The following is a 24,612-nucleotide window of genomic DNA, read 5'->3' on the forward strand; positions in this document are numbered from 1 at the left end:
TTTTTCTGGCCACGTGTCTTGTCTGTTAAAACCGAGGCTGTTTAAACTGCAGTTTTTCCAAGATGGTGGGCATAAGTGTGATTCCAGTTTACTGTCTCAGTCTATGCTGAGATCCAGGAAAAGCTGCCAGCTTGGAGATGTGGTCACTGCCACTTCTAGCTGTATGTACAACTTTTCAATAGTTAGCAGAGCCTCTTAAAACAACCTTGTTTTTTTTTTTTTTATGCTGAGTCAGGAAGACTTCCTTAAGCAAGCCGCGTGACTCTGCTTGTCACTAGCAAAACAGAGCCCACCTGAGAAAATGCTGCTACCAAAAATCTGTGCTTTTTTCCGTTCTTCTGTTTCTAACATTTCATTGAGAGAAATTAGTTCTGAACCGATATTAGAAATCTCTTATTTATATTAGTGTTAACTTGTATCAATTGACAGCCTCATCTCTGTCACATGAGAATGTGTCTTTCCGATCAATGGGCATCACAAACTACAGTTAAACAAGAAAAATATGCTTGGTAACTTCCTGTCTATTGATGTAATTGTGAGTGTCTAACAAATTGCTCTGGTTCATTTTACTAATTCTTATCAAATACTTTGAAATTCTCATTTAGAGGTTATTAAAAGGAATAATAATAACAACGAATTCTGATCCTCTTCCCCCCTTGAGACTTAAATGTTTTATAAACTTTCCTTTGCTCAGTGACAGAGAGGGAGGAGTGATAAACAAAGGGGTCAAGACCAGAGAAACAGTTGACCTGAACAAGGGGGGGATCTTGTATCCCAGACTGATGGCTGAGAGGCAAGCATGGGACTGATCCAGACCCCCTGAATGTGGGTGTCAGTGAGGAGACCTAGGCAATCTATGGGACTTTGGGTAGTAGATCAGTATTTATCCCTGGCACACAAATGGACTTTGGGTGCCCATCCCACAATGAGGGATGCTCTCTCAATCTGGACACTTGGGAGAGGGCCTGGGCCCTCCCGCGGAAAGAAATGACAGACTCTAGAGATCCTCCATGGAGGGCCTTATCCTCCCTGGGGAATGAGTGGGGATTGGGTGGAGGGCTGGTGGGGGCTGGTGGGAGGGAGTGGACTTGGAGGGGAGAGAGAGGGAGCTGGGATTGATATGGGGAGCAAGCTTGTTTCTAATTTAAATATATAATAAAAAGTGTTAAAAATTTCATTTGCTAAGATGAGCTTTGAAATGCATGATCAATAGATTTTTGTCTGTGTCTAAGAACCTTTGTTCAGGATTCACCTTCTGTATGTCCACTGCACCATTTGACCACAGTGTCTTACAGGTGTTCTTGTCCTTGCTTTGCATGGGAAGGATTCTCAAGTGGCCCCAGGGCTACTACTCCTGTTTCTTTGGGAAAATGGTACAGTTGATTACTGTTTTTGTGCCTGCTTTGAAATTTCATACATGTGTGCTAGTTAAATCAGCCAAAAGTTCTTCCCCAATGGACAATGAAAAGATATGAGTCATGGAAAAATGACTCTATGCTAATGTTCAAGGGTATTTCCTAAAATTGTTAGTAGTAAACTTTACTCAATAATTGATACACTTACTTATGCAAAGTTAAAAATAAGTTTATTAGTTTATCCATAGTTTAAAATGAAATATGAACTTAAAAGAAGCAGGGTTTTATGTAGTGCCATTTAATGGTTCTAAATAATAAATGTTATGGATAAGAAAGTCCTAAAGTTTTCTTCCAGATAAATCAAAGTATGGTTACCTTCATGTGAATTTACTATTATAGATGGTCTCTAGGGACTGTGCATGCTAAGCATATGCTCTACCACTGAACTATACCTGCAATCATCATAATTGCAACTCAACATTGCCTATTTCCCACAGCCTTGTCTGTCAGTATATGATGCATGATAACACCCACTGAATCAGTTTTCTCAGCTTCCAAGAGCTCCCCACCTTACAACAAGTTTTTGATAAACCTCAAATAACTGGACTTAAACTCTTCAGCAGTTTAGCTGAAAGTAACAGCTAGTTTTTACAACTTGTTTTATACTATAAATATAATGTTGATTTGAAAGGTGATGAAGCAAGATGCATTCGTTAACACTTAAGATTATCTAGGAATGACTTTGAATATATTTTATCTAAAACATTAACAGCAGAAAGAAAGCAAATGTGGTCTGATAAGCACAAATGCAAATAATGAGAAAAATGAGTGTTTGCTGTTTTTGGAAAATCTTATACTGACCTCAGGTAAGGCATATATTGTGGATACAATGTAGTTTATGATAATAACAACTAAGGGCATTTTTGAGGCAATTATGAAGCAATGGCAAGTGGCATACTATTTTGGGAGTGTTTAAAATGTTTGTTGTTACTGGATGATACAATGGTTATGCTTTATTAAGATATACATATTAAAATATATGTTTGGAGAACATAATTAGAGTATCATAAGTTGAGATGAGAGTAAGAAATGAGAATACACTGTATATTCTCAATATAATATGCTTAAATTTCTTCCTTTAGTTACAAGAATTAGAAAAATTTAAATAAGACAAATCACTGCTTTCAAATAGTTGTATTGAGAGTGTCACAATATATATGCATAGACTTGCATATATACTTTGAGATGTCACACATATAAAACATTCATATAGTCACTGTGATATTCACATGAAGACTTATGACTCACATTGCTTTTTATATTTTTGCAAACAGTGTTATTGTATTTCATGACAAGCACTTGGTTGTAGGAATCTGGATAGTTTAGAGGGGAAGCCACAAAAGAACACAGTGAAATAGTAAGATTCCAAGTCAACTTATCAGAAGGACTAGCCCATGTAGGATCTGTGTACTCTGTGGATGACCTTATCTGAGAACTGATTCTAGTGCAGAGGATGGTACTCCATTCTGAGTTTGTCACGTTGTGAACAATCAGATTCACCAGGCAGTCTTGATTACTTGCAGAATGGACTGGACTACCACGATTTTGAAAATATCATTTTAAATTGCCTGCCCACTCATGAACCAAACTACAAAACATATAGTTCTAACAGTTAATGGAAAGTTCTGTCGAAACATTTTAGACCCAATAGTTCCAGATATCAGTGCACAAATTGGAAAAAGAAACCTCTAACTCCTGCAAATGTTTTAAAAAATAACCATAGGAACACGTAGGTGTCGTTGTGAAGCACTTTGCCAGTCCCTCCAGCAGAATGTTTCCTAGTCACAGCAACATCCTGGAAATTCTTTTGTCTCACCCTATTTAGAATTCATAAAAAATGTTTAATTAGAAAACACATGCCTGAATCAGCATAAGTAAATTCTCTTTTCCAGTCATGTACATGATCTTGTAGAGAACTGAGTGTTAATGTAAGAATACTAATCAAAGATTGTAGATGTGTGTCACTCATGGAAATATGATGCTTGTTATACAAGTCATGCAAACCAATGCCTACAATGCCTTTTGCTTCCTACACAAATTCTATCAGCCTCATACTTTCTAATTCAGTGTCTACTGCATGCCTCACAATTTTAAAGCCTCCGTTGTTTTGGCTCCTGCATTTTATTGCAAACATTTTATATGCCTATATCTCATTTTTCTTATAGTTTAAGATACAAAAAGAATTCTCCAGGTTTTAAAAAGATTTTTCAAACACTTAACACACTGTAGAAATGATGGCTAAATAAAAGAGAAAATGAAACAGTGATAGAAATAAAATACAGGATTGGAGAGATAACCCTGTGTTAAGAGCACTGGCTACTCTGCTAGGAGGTCTGAGTTAAGTTCCCAGCACTTGTATTAAATCCTCATAACTACACTGAATGCTACAGACACACACACATACACACACACACACACACACACACACACACACAGAGTGATCACAGTGATAAAATAAATGTCTTGACTAGAACTTGAGTGGCTCTTCTTTGTAGTTATGAAAGTATTTTGATGGCTAAAGATATGTTTTAAGTTTAAATTGCTGTGCTTAAGAGATCTATAAAACAATGAATCTAACCTGCAAGCCTCACTTGCTCCAGCACAGATAACTTCCTGGAATACTGGGGGCTGTTGGTCATGTAAGATAACAGGGCATGATTTTGCTTTTGTAAAGAAGATTGGTTGTCCTAACTACTCCCAGTATCAGGTATGCAACACTGACACAGATACTGGTCATCCTACTGGGCAAAAATGAGAAGAGCACTACCAAAATTTCTGAGCTTGATCACATGTAAGTAGGAAGTACATAGGCAGGATTTATGTCAGGATGTATGCTTGCCTGATTGGACGAAGGTGGGAAGTACATAGCCTCATTGGAGTTTTTCTTTATAAGCCCCTGTCTAATGTAATTCAGAGCCATATTCTAGGAATCCTGGGTATGGACCTGACTAGTGCCCATCATCCTGGCCAATAGGAAATAAAACTTGCTTCAAGTTTAGCTCTTGGTAGTGTTATCATTTTTGCTCAGTCGGATGAACAGTTTCTGTGCCAGTGTTGCATCCCTGCTGCTGGGAGTACATTTTTTCACTGTGAAGGGGAATGCGGTCACCACCCTTTAGCAAAGTCTTTGCTGATGGGAGCAGTTTACTGCCTTCATCTTGAGAATTTCAGATTTTAAGATGCATTCGTAGCATTAAGGTCACATTCTCATCAAATTTCATTTAAACACCAGATCCATGGTAGCTGGCTGAGGAATGTCCAGATGCTTCAGGGGTTGATCTAGTACTCCATAGCCCCACTAAAGGTACTCCCTAACCTTTAGATATAATGTTGTTTTCCTGATCCTCAAGGGAACAAAAGGCCTGAAGAGTGGTGGCCAATAGACATAAAACCTTCTTATACCATTCAGGAAAATATATAGTGAGATGTTCATAAAATCACCACTATAGAACTTTTCTTACTAAATGTCAATAATTTGTCTTGCATTGTACTATAGAGACAGAAAAAATAGCTCATACTTTTTTCTTCTATTGTTAGGTTTGTTGGCGTGGACTCTGTAAGTGAAATTAACAAAAACATTAACCTGAGAAAAACAAATTTTATTGCTGTGGGCATTGAGCTTGCACAGACTACCACTGAATGATGAGTAACTTAAGGAGTGGTTCCAGCCTGTACTTACTTAGAATCTTAACCACAGGACACATGTCTAGAGAAGTCGGGGTTAGGAAAAAAGGACTTTGACTACAGGGTGGCAAACTGTGGAAATCAACCACTCTGATGATCCAATAGAAGATATGGTCCAGACAGTAAAATACATAGATGACTCTTCTGAGCGGAAAAAGGGTAGGGAATGGGGGAAAACACCTTTAGTTATCTCCCTTATTTCTTGACAAATAAGGACACAGAAAACTTACATTTCTTTGCTTCAGCTCAAAATTGTCCTTGTGATCTATTTCTGGCACATTTTATAATCCTTTTGCATAATATGGCACACACTTAAGTGACATATTTTGGGGCATTGTATTCTGTTATCTTTCAGTTCCTCCTGCTGACAATAGTGCAATCTTGACAGTTATTTGATGTTTTTCTATAGAGGAATGTCAGTCAATATTTGAAACTCAGGATAGACTCTTAGCTCCAGGGGAAGAACGTGTATTGTTCTGGTCCTTGCTACTGCAATACAAAGAATTCTTTGGCTGATATAAATTGAAACTTAATTTGGGACAGAGTGGAGTTAGGAAAACTTAGTTGCAATCAGAAAACTTTTGGAATGTTTAAAATATGAAACAGAAATCCCAATCTGTTTCTATTGCTCCATTTCACCTGTAATTGCCCTGAGATGCTTAGTGAACCTTCATGGTACAAATAACTTGCATCTTAATTTGACACATAAGTCAGTTCTGAAAATCAGGATTGGTTTAGGGAGTCAACGTCTTAGTTTGCTTCCTCTTACTGTGGTAAGCACCATGATCAAAAGCAACATGGGGGTGGGGAGAGTTGTTTCTTCTTACAACTCCCAGGTCACAATTCATCACTGAAGGAAGTCAGGGCAGGAGCTCAAGGCATCTGGAGGCAGGATCTGGAACAGAAACTAACTGTGGACGGATGCTGCTTACTGGCTTACTTTCCATGGCTTGCTCAGCCTGCTTTCTTATACAACCCAGAACCACCAGCCCAGGGTGGGCACTGACTACAGTGGGATAGGATCTTCCACAGGCTAGTCTGATGGCATTTTCTTAACTGAGGCTTCCTCTTTCCAGATGACCCTAAAGTGTGTCAAATGACAGACAGATAACCAGTATACTCAGAATGGTAATAATAACTTAGAATCTGATCAAAATATGGTCACTCTATGATTTGTTTAGAACACATTTCTATGAGTAAAGTAATTACTTTAAAACTCTTTTATAAAATTCCTTCCCCTAGGGGAGTCATAAGCAGTGTCTTCCTTCTCCCTAAGGTCCCAATGACAAGCTGGGGAACAATTTCACTAAAGGTCACTCTGAGGAACTAATGAGTTTATTGGATTTCCTCACAGAGCACCCGTGAGGGGTTACTTACAGGGCTGTATGTGCTCCTTCCCCCCAAAAACACATCTGGAAAGCCTTACCCAGGAACGATAAAGGCTTCCCTGTAGTCACCTAGGTGATTTCCCTGACCTTCCTATGTTCAATCTTTATCTTCTCTCTGCTTCCCCCAAACCCCAAGACCACATTCAATAAGTACAGAATTACATACAACTGCTTGTGAGTGCGGCTGGATACCCTATTAAGGTGTCATGTGTTCAAGAGCACCTCCATCTTGTCCCCTGCAGCCCTCCCCACTCCTTCTCTGAGGGAAGATCAATAGGCCCAGCTGTGAAGTCTTTGCAAGGAGATCCAACAGAAACCCTGAAGATGGCAGTCTGACTAGGAGGATAGTCCTGTTGCTAACAAAAATTTTAAGGATCATGGTTCTACTGGAGAGTAGGGCTTTTCTCTGGGGTTCTTTGTCTCATTTATATAAGGATTTAAAAATGAACTAAGAAGGTTGCTTGAGGGCAATATTATTAGAGTTTCAGAGAAAAAGTACAGATGGATGATATGTAAAGCCCAGCAGGGGTTGGTTTGGGGAGAGAGACACGAGAGGAAGAGAGTCATGCCCCTTGGCTTAGGGTAGGAGAGAGGTGTGTTTAGCAATGGAGATCAGCAAGCAATGTATGGTTGAAGGAGGGCGGGAAAGACAGGGAGCTTCAGAGAACGAGTGAGAAAGCATATTACGACCTTTGATCAACATCCAAAAAAAAACAAAAAACAAAAAGTTCCAGGCACGGGCCAGAGTTCAAAGGGCATTGAATTCCAGACTCCTGACTCCCGGGACAAAGGCTGTACCAGACACCCAGAGTTATAAGTAGAAATAGAGATCGTTCATTAAAAACGAAAATGAACAGGAGTAAGCTAGTGAGCTGAAGTAAAAAGTCTTTAACCAAAGTATGGTCTCTCATCTCTGCTGTTGGCATAACATGGGATTTTTCTGGTGCACTCTCTGAGCTTTATCTGAAACCCAACTTGACCCAAGCAAGCTCCATTTCTTATGATGTCTGTGTCAGTATCGTTTCTCATGTTTCTCTGCCATTCTTTTATATGCCTATCTTTAAAAAATGTTTTTGTTGTTGTTGAGAATGAGAAACAAACAAACAAATAACAACAAACAAAGCAAAACCAGACACGTGTGTGTAGGTGCCCACTGAAGTCAGAAGAAGTCATAGGATTCTGGAAATGGAGTTAAAGGCTAACAAGGCAACTAGAACTAGAACTCTAGCTGGCTGCATGGTAAAAACCTGCTTTGCTCTTGAATACAGTTTCCAGCCCCTTGTTGTCTAGTCTACAGTCTCTACCCTTTCACCATGACAGTCTGAAACACATATTTTAAATGTGAAATGGCACTTACCTAAAAGTATACTAAAAGAAGGCATCTGCATAAGCTTAGACATTATAAGAGTGTATATGAGAGTGCATACATATTGTGTTTCTTTCCATTTTTGCTTCATGATATCAGATGGTCAGTTAAATTGTCTCTCTTAAGAGGTATGAGATAGTGAGCCAGGGATATAAAAATAAATTTATTCACAAAGGGCACTGTTTTCCCAAGGGCACAGCAAAACAATTACATATATACAGAAGCTTTTCAGCTCAACTTTCTGAAAACCCTGGAGGAGCTGCTTACTGGCTTGTTCTCTATGACTTGCTCAGCCTGCTTTCTCATAAAAACCAGGAGCAGCAGCCCAGGGGTGGCACTACCTCTACAGTATTAAAACCTCTTAAATAAAGTCTCAGTCAATGATGTTTGATTCAATACCAGATATTGCCCCTAACTTGCACATCTGAATTGTTTGGGAAACTGAAAAGACAATGACCTGCATCTCATCCTTAGAGAATGTGTCTTAAGTGATCTGAGGCTGCAAAGACATAGACCTGGGAACTCTTAAAGAGCCTACAGCGATGCCAAGGTGCTGGCATCCAGAAACCACAGTTGGATTGGCATCCAGTGCTCTCACCCATGCAAATTTATTTGATTACAAGTGTTGAAACTCACTTGAATGTAATGTGTTGTATTATGTGCTAGGAAATTGGAGTGAAAGTCAGCTTTGTTATCAAAGTGCTACTAACCAAAGGTACTATTTTATAGTGTATATACTAGTGGTCATAAACTAGGCTAAGCATCTTATACTGCCTTGGGAATCCCCTTTAAAATAACACATGGATTGACTCATTACCTCCAGTATTAGTATAATTTAAGTTACATATAATTATATATATATATATGTTTATAAGTAATATATATGTTATCTAGGAAGTCTATGGTCTTTATTTTCTATCTTGGTGCAGGAAAGCAACTTCTGTAATTCTGTTTTAATTACTCAGCAATATTTTAGAAAAGTCTGAGTTTTATAGATAATTTGGCTAATTAGTTTTGAAACATCAGTACTTATTATCAAAAGACCTCCCATTCTTCTGTTTCCTTAACTGGGAAGTATTCATGAACAAGATTTTTGATTATACTCAGCCTAAGCACATGTTTTGAAATGTCTCTCATTTATATGAGCAATAAATAGGTTGCTTCATCAGGTCATCAAACTGGAAACAAGAGAAAAGAAAAGTCAACTTAACCTAACCCAGATGGAACATGTTTTAGGGATGAGAATGTGTCAGAGGCAGAATAGCATGTCCTGACTTCTCTGTGTACTCAGGGCTGTATCATATACTGTAGGTAAATTATCTGTTTTGTAAATCAGGCCAAAGTGTGCTCTTTCAGGTTAACTGTAAAAGCATTCTTGAAAGCCCATGAAACCTTACTATTCTAATTACTATCACAAGAGGCTGATAAATGAATGATGAAGCCAGGTATTATTGTCATTAAATAGACCATACTCAATTATTTATCCCCAGATCTGGGGTTACCATCCAGAGAGGAGTACACACTGTACCAGGTCTCTGAGACCCAGAGACCGGATTACAGTCTTGGTAGATAGCATTTGTTGAAAGCAATTCAAGAGGTTGGCACACATCTTTTCAGTCAGATATTTGGGTGGTTTACAATCAGTAGATGTTTAAAGCTGCCGTGCGAAGGACAGTTTCATTTTTACCATATAGGAAAAGTTCTTTAAGTAATCCGAGAAACCATACACAGATAGGAAAGTGGGCTCACAATAGGAAAAAGGATAAAGATTTTTTGCTTTCTAATGAGTATTTTCTCTGCATTCTGGCATCTACTCAGGCATCTTACTCTGAGGGACACTGTGTCTCCATATTTGTGCATTTTCCTTTTGTATCTTGTACTAACTGCACAGTGCAAGACGTTCTTTTTGGTAAGTAATCTGTTATTGGGGAGGACATGATTGTTTTCTCGTACTTGTTTTCTTCACCCTCAAGGTGTACTAATTCGTGACAAAGGTCAACAGTAAACACAATGCTAGGGAAAGCTGTCTCATAGTGTCCCTCATCTGTATGCTCTGATAACTTGCCCTCTTCTGGACCTGTAGATAACAACGATGCTTCTTTTTATCACACACATTAGAACTGAGGGGAAGGCAAAGAAGCTCTTCATTGCAAACAGTTGTTCATAGCTCACTCTGTGGTTTTTGGCTCTGTTTTAAAGGTACCCTCAAGATTTCTGAGAAATTATGTCTAATAACTATTTTGGCCATTAGGAGATAAGGGGTAGCTAAAGTTGCTGTTCTGAGCTCTTTGTTCTCATGGTGCACGCGCACGAGCACGTGTGTGTTAGAGAGCAGAGCAGGAACAGGAAATTAGGAGAAAAAGGAACTCCTGTTAAATTATGTGATGCCCAGTGGTCTGGACTTTTCTGAAGACCAGAGAAGATATACATGGTAAGAGTTGAGTAGGATAGTGTCTGTACCAGTTACTCCTCCTTTGGTGTGATAAAATGTCCTGGCAGAAACTACTGATAGATGAAAGGATTTATTTTAGCTTATGGTTCCAGAAGGACAGAGCATATTATACTGGGGAAGCCATGGCAACAGGCAGGAAAAGTATGAGAGCAGGAACAGGAAACTGGCTGATCACATCTTCATCTACACATAGAAAACAGAAACCGGAAGATTAGTTAGGCTATAAAACTTCAAAGCCTTCCCTCAGTGTCAGACTTCCTCCACTAAGTCTACACCTTCTAAAGGTTCCATACCCTCACCAAGCAGCACTAGCGGCTAGGGACCAAGTGCTTAAGTGCAGGAGCTTCAGGTGACATTTCCCATTAAAATTACCACAGATGGCTAAGGAAAGACAAAATTAATACTGTACTTGGTGCTAGTACTCAGGCCTCTGTACTGGCCTGCCCTTGGGTTTCTGACAGGATATGCCCCCAGCTGCAGCCACGAAGAGCATCTCCTGTGCACATTTACTATGCTCCCTTTTAAAAGGGCCCCATTCACCTCCCATCTTTCTCTTTTGCTCTCTCTCTCCTCTCTGTACCTCTCTCTTTTATTCTTCCTCTCTTGTCCCCAGAGGCCTGGTTTCCTTCTCCTCCACCATTCCCATTCACTTTCCCCCAGTAAAAAACCCTCCACCCAATCTCTGTCACAAGGCATCTTTCTCTCATGCACTGCTGTTTAAAATCACAACACAATAAAAACTTCCTAATATTCAAACAAAAATGTATCTTTAGTAACAAATAAAATCTTTATTAACATCAATAAATATGGTTCCATATTGTTAGATGAATTTTGTAATGATTATAATTTGATTGTAATATTCACTTTCCTCTCTCTTAAGTTTTACTGATTTAATGTTCATCAATTCATAAAATTAGCATAATTATCTACTCTCCCAAGTAAAAACCTTGGCCCAAATAGAGAGTAGAATAGTTATTTTCTTATACTTCTAAATGCTTAGATAACAAATGCATGCTTTCTAATGGGCCATTCATGTAGAAAGCATTCTAAATACAGGTGAACAGAATGTGATTCATAAAAAATATGAAGTATTTACAGTGCTGGACATGTGTTCTTTATAGTTCAGAGAATGATGTATGATAGCTGAACTTTTGATTCTGAATGAGTCAGTATAAGCAACCAGAAAGCAAAAGTAAATGAACAAATAGCAGCAGAGAGAAGCAGCAGAAAGTCAAGCAACACTCAAGAGAACACAAGAACAGCCTGGTAGACAGAACACCAAGATGACCTCATTAACTTAGGGTCTTACAAACATCCGACGGAAATAGATGAGGGAAGCTGAAGAGATCAGGTAGAGTTCCAGACTGAGCTGTCTGTCCACACATGGACTCTTGGCTTCCCTTTCCCACAGTTTTGCTTTTTTTTTGTCATTATTGTTTGATTTTGTTTTCCCCATTACAGAGCCAGGGACAAGCCAACTCTAGGACTGGCACAAGGGGTTTTGGAGGCTACAAAGCCAGGCTTCCTTGCTTCCAAAGTTCCCTTTCAACAAGCTTGGATAGCACAGGACGGTTTACCAATATAAGGGGCAGTACAGTATACATATAAAGCTGTGGTCTTGCTACATTTGAATAACAAATTCCGATTTTACTATCCAGAATTTTTATTCTTTATGTGTTTACTATAATGGTATAACTCCTACATATATTTGTTTTTTTTTTAGATTTAGAAATTCTTGATGCCAAGTAATTGGATTGTAGTCAGTTCTGCTGTAATACAAGATATCAGTTACCTAAAAAGCTCACTGCAGTATATGAACTTGAACAATAAACACCACGAGTTTTATAGGGAATCCATAGATGGAACACAATCAGTCAGAAACATTTCTGGTGACACATTAATAAAATAAAAGAAACAAAATTTGAGTAAAATAGCATTGGAATTCAACACAGGTTAATGGTTAAGAAATACATGAGTGCCACGATGCATATGACAGGATCCTTTGAGAAGAACTTGTAACTTGCTTGTGGAAGTAGCTTTTAAAATGGTTGCTGCTTGGGAGTTGTGATGTGTGAGGGGAGGGTCACCTTGACCCTGAATGGGTGTGACTTTTCTAGTACTGGCAAGTGAAGCAGTGAGATGTGCTGTGTGCATTCTGGGTATTTCCCATGCTTCTTGGCAATGATAAATATCAATTCCTATATTCATCTAGTGTTTTTCATGAATACAATTATAAAGAAGCAAGGCCAAAATTAGTGTTTTGTTCAAGTCAGTCTATGGTATATCAGTCACATTAGAACAAATTTCAGTGTTGTGAACTTAACATTGTACTACAATTGGCTTCAATACTTCCAACATCTCTGTCTACTCTTGTTCCTGTCACCCCCTTGGAAAGGAGTGAAGGGTTTGTTGAGATGTTGTTGCTTGGGAAATCCTGACCTGTTAAAAGTCCTGTGGTAACAGAAATCTTGTGTGGGGCCCTACCAGTCAAGTAGAAGTCCCAAGGAGGTGCATTTTCATTTGAAAGCAGAACTTATGAGCATGGGCACAGAAACCATCATAGGCATAGACAAGGTTGTGGAGTCAGGTCAGTTGGTCAAAAGAGGCTGCTTAGGACTAGAGGAAACCTCATCTGTACTTTAAAGCCTTTGCTTCAGCATTTTACAAGCTGTGTGCTAGCTACTGCCCATGTTCTAGTCTTAACATCTGTACAACAAATGGTGCTTCAATACATGTTTTATTTTTGTATGGGTCTGAAAGTGAGTCACGAGATTCCAAGTTTGAGTAACTATTTTACGATGTCTCAGATGCTTTAGAAGTTATTTTTCAATCATCTTTCCTAATCCAGAGGTCATGCCAAATATCAGAGTCCAAAACTCTTCTACATTTTTAGGACATGGCCAGTTAAATTACAGAGAAGAATAGTTATGAAGGGCACAGGAATTTTAAGGAATAAATGTCCTTAAAATTTGTGAATATGGAAAATGAAATCATTAGATGCAATTCTGTAGTCAGCTTTATATCATTTTATCGAGCACCTTCCATTGTTAAGATCAAGAACACAGTGTGTTGGGGGGGGTGGGGAAGGTGGCCTGCTGTTCAGGAATGACTTTGCATGTTGTTTGTTGGCTGAAGAGACTTCACCATGTTGCTTGTGTTTGTGTGCCAGACTGTAGGTGGACACTTGCCCACAGGTGTATAAGGAAGGTCCATTCCCATCTCTGATCAGGTAGCTGGTGTTTGGTAGTTTTTATCACTGTTTATTACAGGATTCTGTGCTTAGCATGGATATAGAGGAACATCTTATATAAAAATCCTTCTCTAACCTTCATCTTGAAAGACTTACCATGTGGAAGTAAGTTCACAATCATGTGTGAAGGGTTTCACTGGCAAAACTACAGTTTAGGGGCCACCCAACTACCCATCATATTACACCGGCAGAATCACAACCTACTTGAATTGTCCCTCTCACTAGGTCACATGTTCTCTTGTCCCTTAAAGAAGAGAAGCCAGAACCACCTCAAATTTTAAAGTTCTTTTCATTGAACAGACAACAACAAAATGACAAAGTTAGCCAAGTAGGACTGGTAGAATAAATTAGACTGGATAACAAAAGCCACAAGCATTTTTTTTCCATTCTATTGGCTGAATAGTCATAGGATGCTAGCATCATTCCAGTTGCAGATAGTCAACTAGTTGTGTTCTTACTAACTTCTTACTAACTTCTCCTATAGACAATGTGGGCCAGAGGTTAGCTAATTCTGATGATCAGACAGCAATCCCTTCTACCATCTAGTGGTTCTTCCTTCACAGTCTAATTAGTTATTTAATATGCGATGTTTCAGTTGATATCCTCAGATACCATGGTGTCCTGTAAAATGACATTACCTTGTGGTGTTGTCAGCATATGGGTTTGTACTCATTCACTTTATGACATTTGGACAAACATAAAATGTGTCCCTGCTAGAACACAACCTTGTTGTTCAATGACACAGGACTATAGCTCCCGAAGTGATCATTCCATGTTCTGTTATACTGCAATTATACTAACAGGGTGGGGTGTGGAGGGGCAAACATTTGTTATCTAACAACAACAACAAAAATACATACATTTAATATGTTAACATTATATATTTTTGATAAATTAGTATACTTTTTAATGGGCACTGATGTGAATGATGAAAATATATTACTGACAGTATTGTTAAAGTTTAAAATTAAATCCCTTTTTGAATTTGAGACCCCAAATCTTCCCTTCACCCTTCTTCTTCAACTTATCTGTTTTTGAGTTTGACTTTTGTGCTTTAATCCATAATTGCCATTATTAAATTAAATACCAGATCGATTTCTCTTCAACTCTTCCTTATTTTCTTTTTCTTCCTTTATCTTTTAAAAAGGAATCATTTATAAAAAAATTCAAACTAAAAATTCTGATTGCCAGAACCTGACATAAACTTCAGGTATAATTTTGTATGAGTTGGGAATGAGAAGTAAGATTCTGTATCTTGACATTTGGAACAAATACTCTGCTTTCAATGACTCCAGGTGATTAATAAGTGAGACTGAAAATAACTTACTCTTCCTGGCCAGAATGTAAAGAAAAATTAAAAAAGCATTAAATGCCTCTGGCTTATAGATTTTCACAAAGATACCTAAAATCATGTATGTGTATTTGACATGGAAGCAGAAGTGACATTCTGTAGGTATGCAAAGGGAGTGGAAAGGGGGGGGTGCAAACCCAGGCCAGGAGGAGGAGGGAAATGTGCTCAATGTACTCATCATTTGTGTTAAAAAACTAACAGTCTCTAGATTATAAAATACAACTTTGGTTCAGATGCTGAGGGTATGGAGAGTCTAGAAGAAAGAAGACAGAAGACATAGCCAAATAAAATGCCTCCTATTTGTATGTCAACACATGTCTGCCTACCTCTTCTTTTTTTTTCCCAGGGAAGCAAAGAAATTTGTGAGTGAAAATGAAGGGGCTCTTGGGAAAGGAAAAGGAAAGAAGTGGTTTGCATTTAAGATGATGATGGCTAAGGTAAGCATTTTTGTAATTTAGTCTGGTCAATGTCACAGTGACCCCAAGGGAGAGAGAGAACACTGTGTCTGTTCTGAGGGGGGAAAACTAGTCTTAACTGTGTGTAGGCATAGAGCAAGAACTCATGTGGTATGTGGTATATATGTGATATATTTGTTACACTGAAATTGGAGGAGGGGACTTAATATTATCCTTTAAGACAGACTGAGGAATTTTAAATAGTTGCAACCACCGATTTATACCAAGAGACTAACTTGATTTTCCCACTCTCAGGTGTAAAACACTGTGCGCCCATTTCATTTCCATTTTCTGAAGGTTACAGGGGCTCTGGTCAAGGCTTCTTTCCTCTAATGTCTATAATTTAAAGGGTCATAAGCACCCACCCCATCTCAAAACTCTTTCTTTTTTCAACCTGAAACACCAATTAGATATTGCAAAGATAAGAAAAAATGATAGGTTCATACAAATTCAGATTTTGGGAAAATAGTTGAAGGAAGCTTACCTTTATATACAGTTACTGTGGGCCACATACAACACCAAACCCCTCCATGAAGTCACACATCCCCCAGAGAAGGAGGTCCATAGGTTTTATAATGTAAAGCTGTAAAAACTGTAGCTAGGTGTATTCTATGGGGGAGAGAGAGAGAGGTTTGCACAGAAAGTGTGAAGATCTTCCTCTTTCTTTAAATGCACACAAATAGCTAACTTTACTTGCCTTTTATCTTTCATATGCATTTGGTCATACTGTGTGTGACTTAGTTGTTTTTTTTTTTGTTCGTTTGGTTTTATTTTTATTTATTTATTTATTTTTTGAGAGAGGGTTTTCTCTGTGTAACCCTGGCTGTCCTGGAATTCACTTTGTAGACCAGGCTGGCCTGGAAGTCACAAGCTCCACCTGTCTCTGTCTCCTGAGTTCTGGGATTAAAGTCGTGTGCCACCCCCCCTCCGACTGTTTCTGGCTCCTTTATTGCATGATTGGGGTCTGTTGCTGTGGGGAGTTACAGTGCATGTTTAAAAGTATTGCATTAGGCATTGCATGAAGCTGTGACAATTTACATATTCACATTTTCTACTGCATATGGGTTTGAGCCATTTGGATAATCACTTGAACTTCAGTTTTAGACTATTGTGTCTACTTAGCTCTCATACTGTCCTGTCATAATGAAGATATAATGGAAAGTTATCTGCCCCATTCCCATTCCTCCTCAGTCCACCTGACCATGGCTAACCCAACACTATGCAGTAAAGTAGAAGGAAGACCTTTTGAGAAATAAATTCATTATTTTTCTGTGATACCATCTTTTTCTATTTAGCTGACTATTGTCTTTTATCAAAATAGTGTCCCATGTAAGTGAAAACTGTGAATCAAAAACATCTGTGTTCTCACAACGTGCTTTAGGAAACTAGAGGTCTTTCTAGAAAGATACAACATCTTATTGATAAGTCCATTGGTTCCTTATGCACTGAATATTAAATGCAGAATTGTATCAGTTACCTTAATAATTCAATTCCTATTTTACTGTTGTCTGATAGAATAAATCGATCTTTCTGAGTGGTCAGTATACTGCCTGTAAAATGACCAGCGATTGTGTGTGTGTGTGTGTGTGTGTGTGTGTGTGTTTTCTGGTTTTGATCTGGTGTGTGACTATGTTGTTCAGGCTGTCCTTGACCTTTCTATCCTTGTGTGTCAGTCTCCTAGGTAACTGGGATTGTAAACATATCTGACAATCAATATTTTTTGTTAAGTTATGTGGGAATGGTAATAGAGAAGGAAGTAGATCCTGCTGTTTTTCCTTTGTACAAAACAGCAGTATTTGGTGCTAGAGAGCTTCCTAGAAACGATTGTCTTATGATTTGGGGGAAGGCAGGAATAAACATCTAGAAACATGGGAGATTCTACCTTACTAGTGTTTGACTTTGTTTTCAGAAATGGGCAAAATTCCTTCGCGACTTTGAGAACTTCAAAGCTGCTTGTGTCCCGTGGGAAAACAAAATCAAGGCAATTGAAAGTAAGTGTTCACTTGCTGTAATGAGATGTGGGAAAGCTCTGGGAGAATAAAATCTCACAAGCTTTTCGCAGACCCTTCCCCAGTTATAGACTCTTGGGGAAATTGAAAACCAACCAAACCGCCAACACAACTAGCAGGGCAGACCTGGACCCTGTTGTTGTGATGCTCTGTGTTAATCAGTGGGCTGCTGAGATGAGACACCCGAGGAAATGAACTCAAAGTGACAGAATGTTTATTTCAGCTCACCGTTTCAGTTTTCAGTACATAGTCACCTGGCTCTGTTGTACCAGGACTGTGGTGGTTCAATACATAATCTTGGATTGTGTGGTAACAGCAGCCTGATCACTTCAAGACAGTGAGGGTATGAAATGAGAGACGAGGTAGGGCCTTGGTCCTGTATCCTTCATGGTACTGAGTTCTCAATAACTTAGCTTCTATACTCTGGGTCCCCATCTCCCAAAGATGCCACTACCTCCAAGGAATCCCACAGATGACAACTGTACAACATGGAATGTGGGGAGCATTCCAGATCCAAACTATCATTGTACTGGCACTTATGAAGGACAGCCCTAGAGACTTTACTTTCTTGTTTTATTCTGGCCAAAAGTGTGTCTCTCTTAGGCAAGAAAGGAAATATTTTATACCATGACATTGCCCAATATTGTATAGGCAGTGAATAATACCTCCAAATATATACTCTTGGGAACTTGAGACAATAATCAAAATGGCAATTTTTGAAAACAGGAAGTCTTAATAGCTCACATTCAAACTTACAAAGAAGAATAGACACAAGGGATTTGCTACCTTGATTTCATAGTGAGCCTTCATTCTGTGCAACACTCAGTATGTATAGACAGGCAAAAGCTTGTTTTCTATCATTACATTTGCATAGAATAGAGCACTTAAAAATTAAATGTAAAAAACTGATTTGGTAAAAATACTATATGAACAGAAAGATGGATATTTGAGAAAAGAAATCACAGTCTTGGCAGAGATGGTTCCTAGGGTTATGACAAGGATCTGACATTCATCCACACCTGTTCAGATCTGAAATTGGCTGTCCTGGTGCCTAAATATGACATTGTATAATTGATACAGAGGCTCCACTGGAAGATAAAATAACTGATAGCTATTTCACTGACATGATTGGGTGTGTTTGGAAGTGGCTGTCTCTCAGTTCTTGGTCCCTCATTAAATGGCAGTTGTTAATGACCATGAATTAAAAAATATCAACTCATGATTTTCATGTCTCTCCACATGTTCCTCATACTATCCCTTTCTTGCCAGATTTCCCTTCAATGCTTTATTCAAAATACTACCTTTTAAAGTGAATCTTTTAATGTAATCTCACTCTACTTTATGTTTATTTTCCTGAATAGACATGAAAGAATGTATTTTTTGATTACATCGAAAGCCCACTTGGCACTAAACAAACACATACTGAATAAAATTACAGATGTATTTTCCAAAGGTCCATATCACATTAGGTATTAATAGAAGGGATTTAATGAACATAAGAAAAAAAGGAGACAGTATGGAATCCTTATGTATCAGTAGCACAGCTGAAATATCTAATCTAGCCCCAAAGAATAGAGCATATGGACCATTAAGATCCTGATCAAGAGCCATCAAGATGGCTGAGAAGGGTGAGTCCTTACTCTGCTGAAGACTGACTTTGTGCCATTCAGCAAGTCATCTAAGTCCTCTGGGCTTTAGTGCACTTCTTTATCAGGGATGAGATGTGTTCTGAGAAACTTGTTATTTGTACAGATAGTTAGGAAACACAGTAACAAATTGTTTCTTTTTAAAACACACTAGAACATGTAGATTCCAGCTTATTTCTGTAGCAATATCATGTTAATTTGTGTTTTATAAACAAAGGTGGAATTATTTCATTGAATAAAATTGTACACAGGAATGAAATATATATGAGTTATATACATATACCTGCATGTGTGTTCATGCATGCATACACTATCACCAGCTATCAGGAGAGTCACAGACATGACTAGAGCTATTCATACCTCCTTGACCTAATTTTCTTCTTCCTCCAGTAAATTTGAAGCAGCTAAGTGGGTTAGTTAACTAAGTGTGGACTATTTCCCTTTTCACATATAACGTGTTGTTTGTGTGTGTGTGTCTTATTTATTCATCAGAACTGAGGCTTTTCCTCAGCTGTGAAGAACTGGCCTCCTGTCAGCCACCACCTTAACTAGGACTTTACTCAGTGTTGCCATGGGCCCAACACTCTTCACCTAATCTTCAATGTGCCTGTTGGATGTACATTTCCTTCCTCTATAGAATAGTAGTAGCTGAATTCAGTTGCGACAGAGCTGGGAGAGTCTGCCTGGGTCCTGCCTGTGTAGCTTCTCACACTGAGCAAGATTTTAGAAGCTTCTTCCTTTCATACTCTGCCAGGTCAGTGGGGGATGAGTGAGGAAGAGTCCTCTGACACATATTATATTAGAGAATTTGTTTTGTTTTCTTAGGTGTTTACTCATAGTCATATGCACACGACACACTTTCAAATTATGGTCTGAAGTAGAATTCATGAATTGTGAAGTATTATATTCTCTGAGATGTTGTGGACTAACCATCTCATAGGAATTACTCTGCCAGACTGGGAAAAGTGTATTTGTAAGATGGTCTTTGAAGCTGAATTTAATGGAAAATAAAAAGAAAGCAATATGTGACATGTAATTTGTTCTCGAAAGGTTAAGGCCTTCTTGTCTCTGCCATCTGTACACTTTGGATGGTCCTTTATCATCTCTGGTCCTCTATTGCTGTATCCAGAATTCCATATGAATTCTTCAGGTATAAGTTATTATACAAAGTCAATCTAGCCCAACAATATACAATGTATAACTTATACTCAGTTTTAAATGTGTAGTAACATGTAAAATCATTTATGCTTTTGAGTAAAATTACTGTAAAATCTAAATGGAAAACAGATCTTTATTATTTACCTGTTTAATTATATTCTCATTTTTTAGGATAAAGTTGACTAAATATGTTCCCAGTTTATACAATACAATTCATTATAAAAGTAACAAACACTTCTCTCTGAAAGAAATGACAGTTTAATTATACAGAAGCTTCAGATATATTACTTTATTGCTTTGAATATTAGAACCATTTTAATGTATAGCTCATGTTATCTTCAAAAAGATCTTGGCTCATATTAATGATTTCAAAATTTCTCAGTAAAAGTCAACTTATGCTATGTATTTTTTTCCTCAATATATGTTTTTATTTAAATTAGAAACATGCTTGCTTCGCATGTCAATCCCAGCTCCCTCTCCCACTCCTCCTCCCTTGTCCCTCCACCAGGCCTCTCCAGTCCCCCACCCAATCCCCATATCATTACCCAGGGAGGGTGAGGCCCTCCTTGGGGGGATCTCCAGAGCTATCATTTCATCCAGGGCAGGACCTAGACCCTTCCCCATGTGTCCAGGCTGAGAGAGCATCCCTCTATTTGGAATGGGCTCCCAAAGTTCATTTGTACGACATGGTAAACACTGATTTACTACCCAAGGCCTCCTCACTGACACTATATTCATCGAGTCTGGATCAGTCCCCTGTTGGCCTCTCAGCCATCAGTCTGGGGTTCAAGAGCTTCTCCTTGTCCAGTCAGCTATCTTTGTGGGTTTCACCATCATGGTCTTGACCCCTTTGCTCACCACTCCTCCATCTCTGTCACTACGTTCCAGGAGTTCAGTTCAGCGTTTAGCTGTGGGTATCTGTCTTCATCACTGGATGAAGGTGCTAGGTATTTTTTAAGCACCACTGATAGTGCCAAAGACAGGCTCAACTCCCTGTACTTAGTTCTGCATGTGTTATATTGTGGGTAGTCGAGAGGAGAAGCCACAATAAAATATAAACCAAAGAATAATAAAGTTGGAATGGGTTATGGTAAATAATATGCACCACATAAGGCAGTAGTATGCCACTCCCAACAATTAATCTAGTCCAATTACCCCCACTCTTCAATCTTTAAATGCATTCTTATAAAATATGTTTAAATGAAGATGTGGTGGAGTTCCAAGTGACTAGCTTCCAAGTTTCTGCAAGGCTTGGGCAGGAATTGGCAGAATCAGGGGAAAAACTAAAGTCAGACTCTGAACTTCATGCCATTACCATCTTGATTATGGGGCAACCTGGCTGGCTTCACTAGCATGGGTCGGATACTCTCCTGTTTACTCAAATTTTTCTAGTTTAACGAATTGATCTGATAACTCTAGCCTCAGAGGATGCAGTGATGCTCTATATTCTGGAGTTTTATAGGACAGCCTTTTAAGAAAGTTAGTCCCCACAACTGCAGGCTTACTGTCATTGGCATTACTATAGAACCTGAGCCAAATAATATCTATACCCACCAAGATGCTGACATTACTATTAAAGCCATAATAAAACTGAATGTCTTTCAAGTGGAGAGTATAAACCTCTTTCAGAATCAAACTCTACTTTTATTTAATAGTAGATAGAACAGGGCTTATAAATGTTTCCTATTTGTGATCCTGTTTTGTCCATGTCTCTGGTACTTAGGTATATAAAATAGCAATACAAATAAAATGCTTTCTGATAATAAATCATAAACAAAAATAATTTCTGTTTTTCAACACAGGGTTTTCCTATGTAGCCCAGGCTGTCCTGGAACTTACTCTGTAGACCAGGCTGGTTTCAAACTCAGAGATCTGCTTGTCTCTACCTCCTGAGTGCTGGGATTAAAGGTGTGCATCACCACACCTGGCTTAATAAATTGTTTTAAAATAATTCTTTGCTGCACATATACTTTTACATGTAAAAGTTGGAAACAAACTTTATACTAAATTGGATGTGTGTATATTTACATAATTAAATCTCCACTTATCAGTATTGCAGGATATAGAGTGTCAATATTTTTCAGAACTGATTGATATTCCGATCTTGAAAGTGCCACTCTGTATAGATATTCAGTACATAGTGGCAGAAATATATTTAGGGCCATTTAAAAACTTGTCAGAATTTCTGTCCTAACCCTGAGCCAAAATTCATTCAATGATTTTTTCTATGCAGTTCAAGTTAGTAACTGAAATAGAAATTGTTATCATCAAGTATTCCAACAGAATTCAATATAAATATATACTAATTTACATGCTGGGCAGTGATGGTAGGAGAACTCGGAAGTCTTTGTTTTACAGAACTAAATGATTATGTCTCTCAGAAACCAGACGTTTTCTGTCTCACTACTTCGCAAATCTAAGGAAGGCATCTCAGGCAACACTCATTGGCATTGCTGGCCCGATGGCATTCATGGTGCCAAGTGGGACCATGTGCTCAGAACCAAGGCTACTATAAAGTCATACTGTGCTACACGGGCCAGCCTTGCCAGAGGCACTGTGGGTTCATCATGTGTTTGATACTGAGTGAAGTTTTGGTCACTGTGTATTCATAAGCCCTTTATTGTTAATGAATTATTCATGACTGCACTTCAGTTATGTGACCAAGGGTTATGACCTCCAGTTTATAGGGTCCCGGATTGATCATAGTACCAAAAATATGCTGTAGTAGCTTTGTTTCTCAGACTAGAAAAAGCTTCAAATAGGCAACCCAAAGTGCAGAGTCTAAACCTCATACAATGAACACCAGGAAACACAAAGTGTGCCGCTTAATTTTCTACCCCTAGACAAATTTTAAAAAACATTGTTTCATTAATGGTGTCATTTACATTGTACTCATAAAGCCAGTCATTTACTTGGCCTTTCTCATTCAGAAATGTGTGTGTGTGTGTGTGTGTGTGTGTGTGTGTGTGTGTGTGTGTGTGTGTGTGTCATTACCCACTTGTTCAGGAGAAAATTACATATGATGACAGTCTACAAATTGCATTCCTTAATAATAAATAACCAGAGGGAGAGGTGAAGCCTTAATCTTTAATTTAAAAAGACACAAGAAAATTCATGACAAGAATATGCATGCACTTAATTTTCGCTTTAAAACGCATGAAAGACTTTTAACACATTTATAATGTATTACAAAGGCAGCATTTATCAGTTGTGTTAAAAAATAAAAGGAATTAGCTATTTATAGCTACAGACCAAATTGTGAATTTGAATAGCCTTAGCTTCAGAAATTATTTATATTTTCTGAGATATGTAAGTTCATTCCATAATTATATTACATATTATATTTACAAGTAACTTAACTGTAGTTCTCCTTGTGGAACCATCACATCATGACTAAGAGAAGCCTAGATTTGGAGCCAAGGACTTAGAGATGAGGACAGTCTTAGAAACCAGGCTTATTCCTAATCAATTGTATTCCCATCTCACTGGGACTGGTTGACTAAACAAGCTAGAATTTAGAGATCAAGTAGAGGCTAAAAGTACAGATTCATTACATTTCAGTTATAATTTATCAACCCTGATTCTCTCAATTTCTTTTTTTCAGTTTTTTGTGAGACTAATATAACTTAACATCATCAGTGTCTAGCGGCAGCTAAAGATGTTGGTAAAGTTCTTAGTGTACCTGACTGACTGACCATTGAGGGATGCAAGCGACAGTCATCATTGCCGTCTTTATCCTGATGGACATGACTATTTTTCACTTACACTCTTTCAGCTACACAGTATGAATAAGAGTTGTCTCTTTAGCAAATGCCAGCCACCTCCAGTACTACATAACATTTAGAATTATATAGACACAATTGTTTCCCCCTTTTCCTGTGGAGACAGCAAAAGTTATCCTGGTGCTTGGATGCCACGAACTGTCCCGCTGTGTCAGCTATAGTACCTCTGTCATGCTATTTCATCTTCACCCACTTTAGGTAGAATATTGACAGAACATGGCTTTCTGGATCCCCCAGTCCCTCTGACTGTCTAAGTCTTTTCTAAACTCATCCTAATTTTGATGGAGTCAGCTTTTGTGAAGTTCATTTTCTTTATTCTTAGGATTTTGTAAAGAATTCACCTTCACCTTCTAATGATACACAGAGAAACCCTGTCTCAAAAATTAAAAAAGCCAAACAAACCAAAACCAAAACCCCAAACCAACCAAACAACTATAACAAAAAGAATTCACCTTTAAATTAAAGAGTTGTGAAACTACTTTCAAAGAACCCAAATTTTAGTTTGGATGTTTTAGACTTAGAAATATGTTTAATACATAATGTAGATATGGGTGTTGGAGGAAGGGATGATTTCTCAGCTACGCATTTTGTTTTTGTATTTAAGTATTTTAAAATCTATTTCCAAGGGTCTTGTTTGCCTGTGGTTGTGTATGAGA

At 38.2% G+C, this 24,612-nt stretch overlaps 1 protein-coding gene across 1 annotated transcript in view; it reads left to right on the forward strand.

Annotated features, from left to right (window-relative positions):
* Positions 1 to 24,612, forward strand: part of Tmc1 (transmembrane channel like 1) — a 235,941-nt gene that overhangs the window by 135,646 nt on the left and 75,683 nt on the right. The window contains exons 5-6 of the mRNA XM_040741971.1: positions 15,253 to 15,343; positions 17,271 to 17,352. Of these exons, the coding sequence (XP_040597905.1) occupies positions 15,253 to 15,343; positions 17,271 to 17,352 (173 nt within the window). The remainder of the gene's footprint in view (positions 1 to 15,252; positions 15,344 to 17,270; positions 17,353 to 24,612) is intronic.

The sequence above is a fragment of the Mesocricetus auratus genome, unplaced genomic scaffold (assembly GCF_017639785.1).
Source record: "Mesocricetus auratus isolate SY011 unplaced genomic scaffold, BCM_Maur_2.0 Super-Scaffold_4256, whole genome shotgun sequence".
In the NCBI taxonomy this organism is placed as follows: domain Eukaryota; kingdom Metazoa; phylum Chordata; class Mammalia; order Rodentia; family Cricetidae; genus Mesocricetus; species Mesocricetus auratus.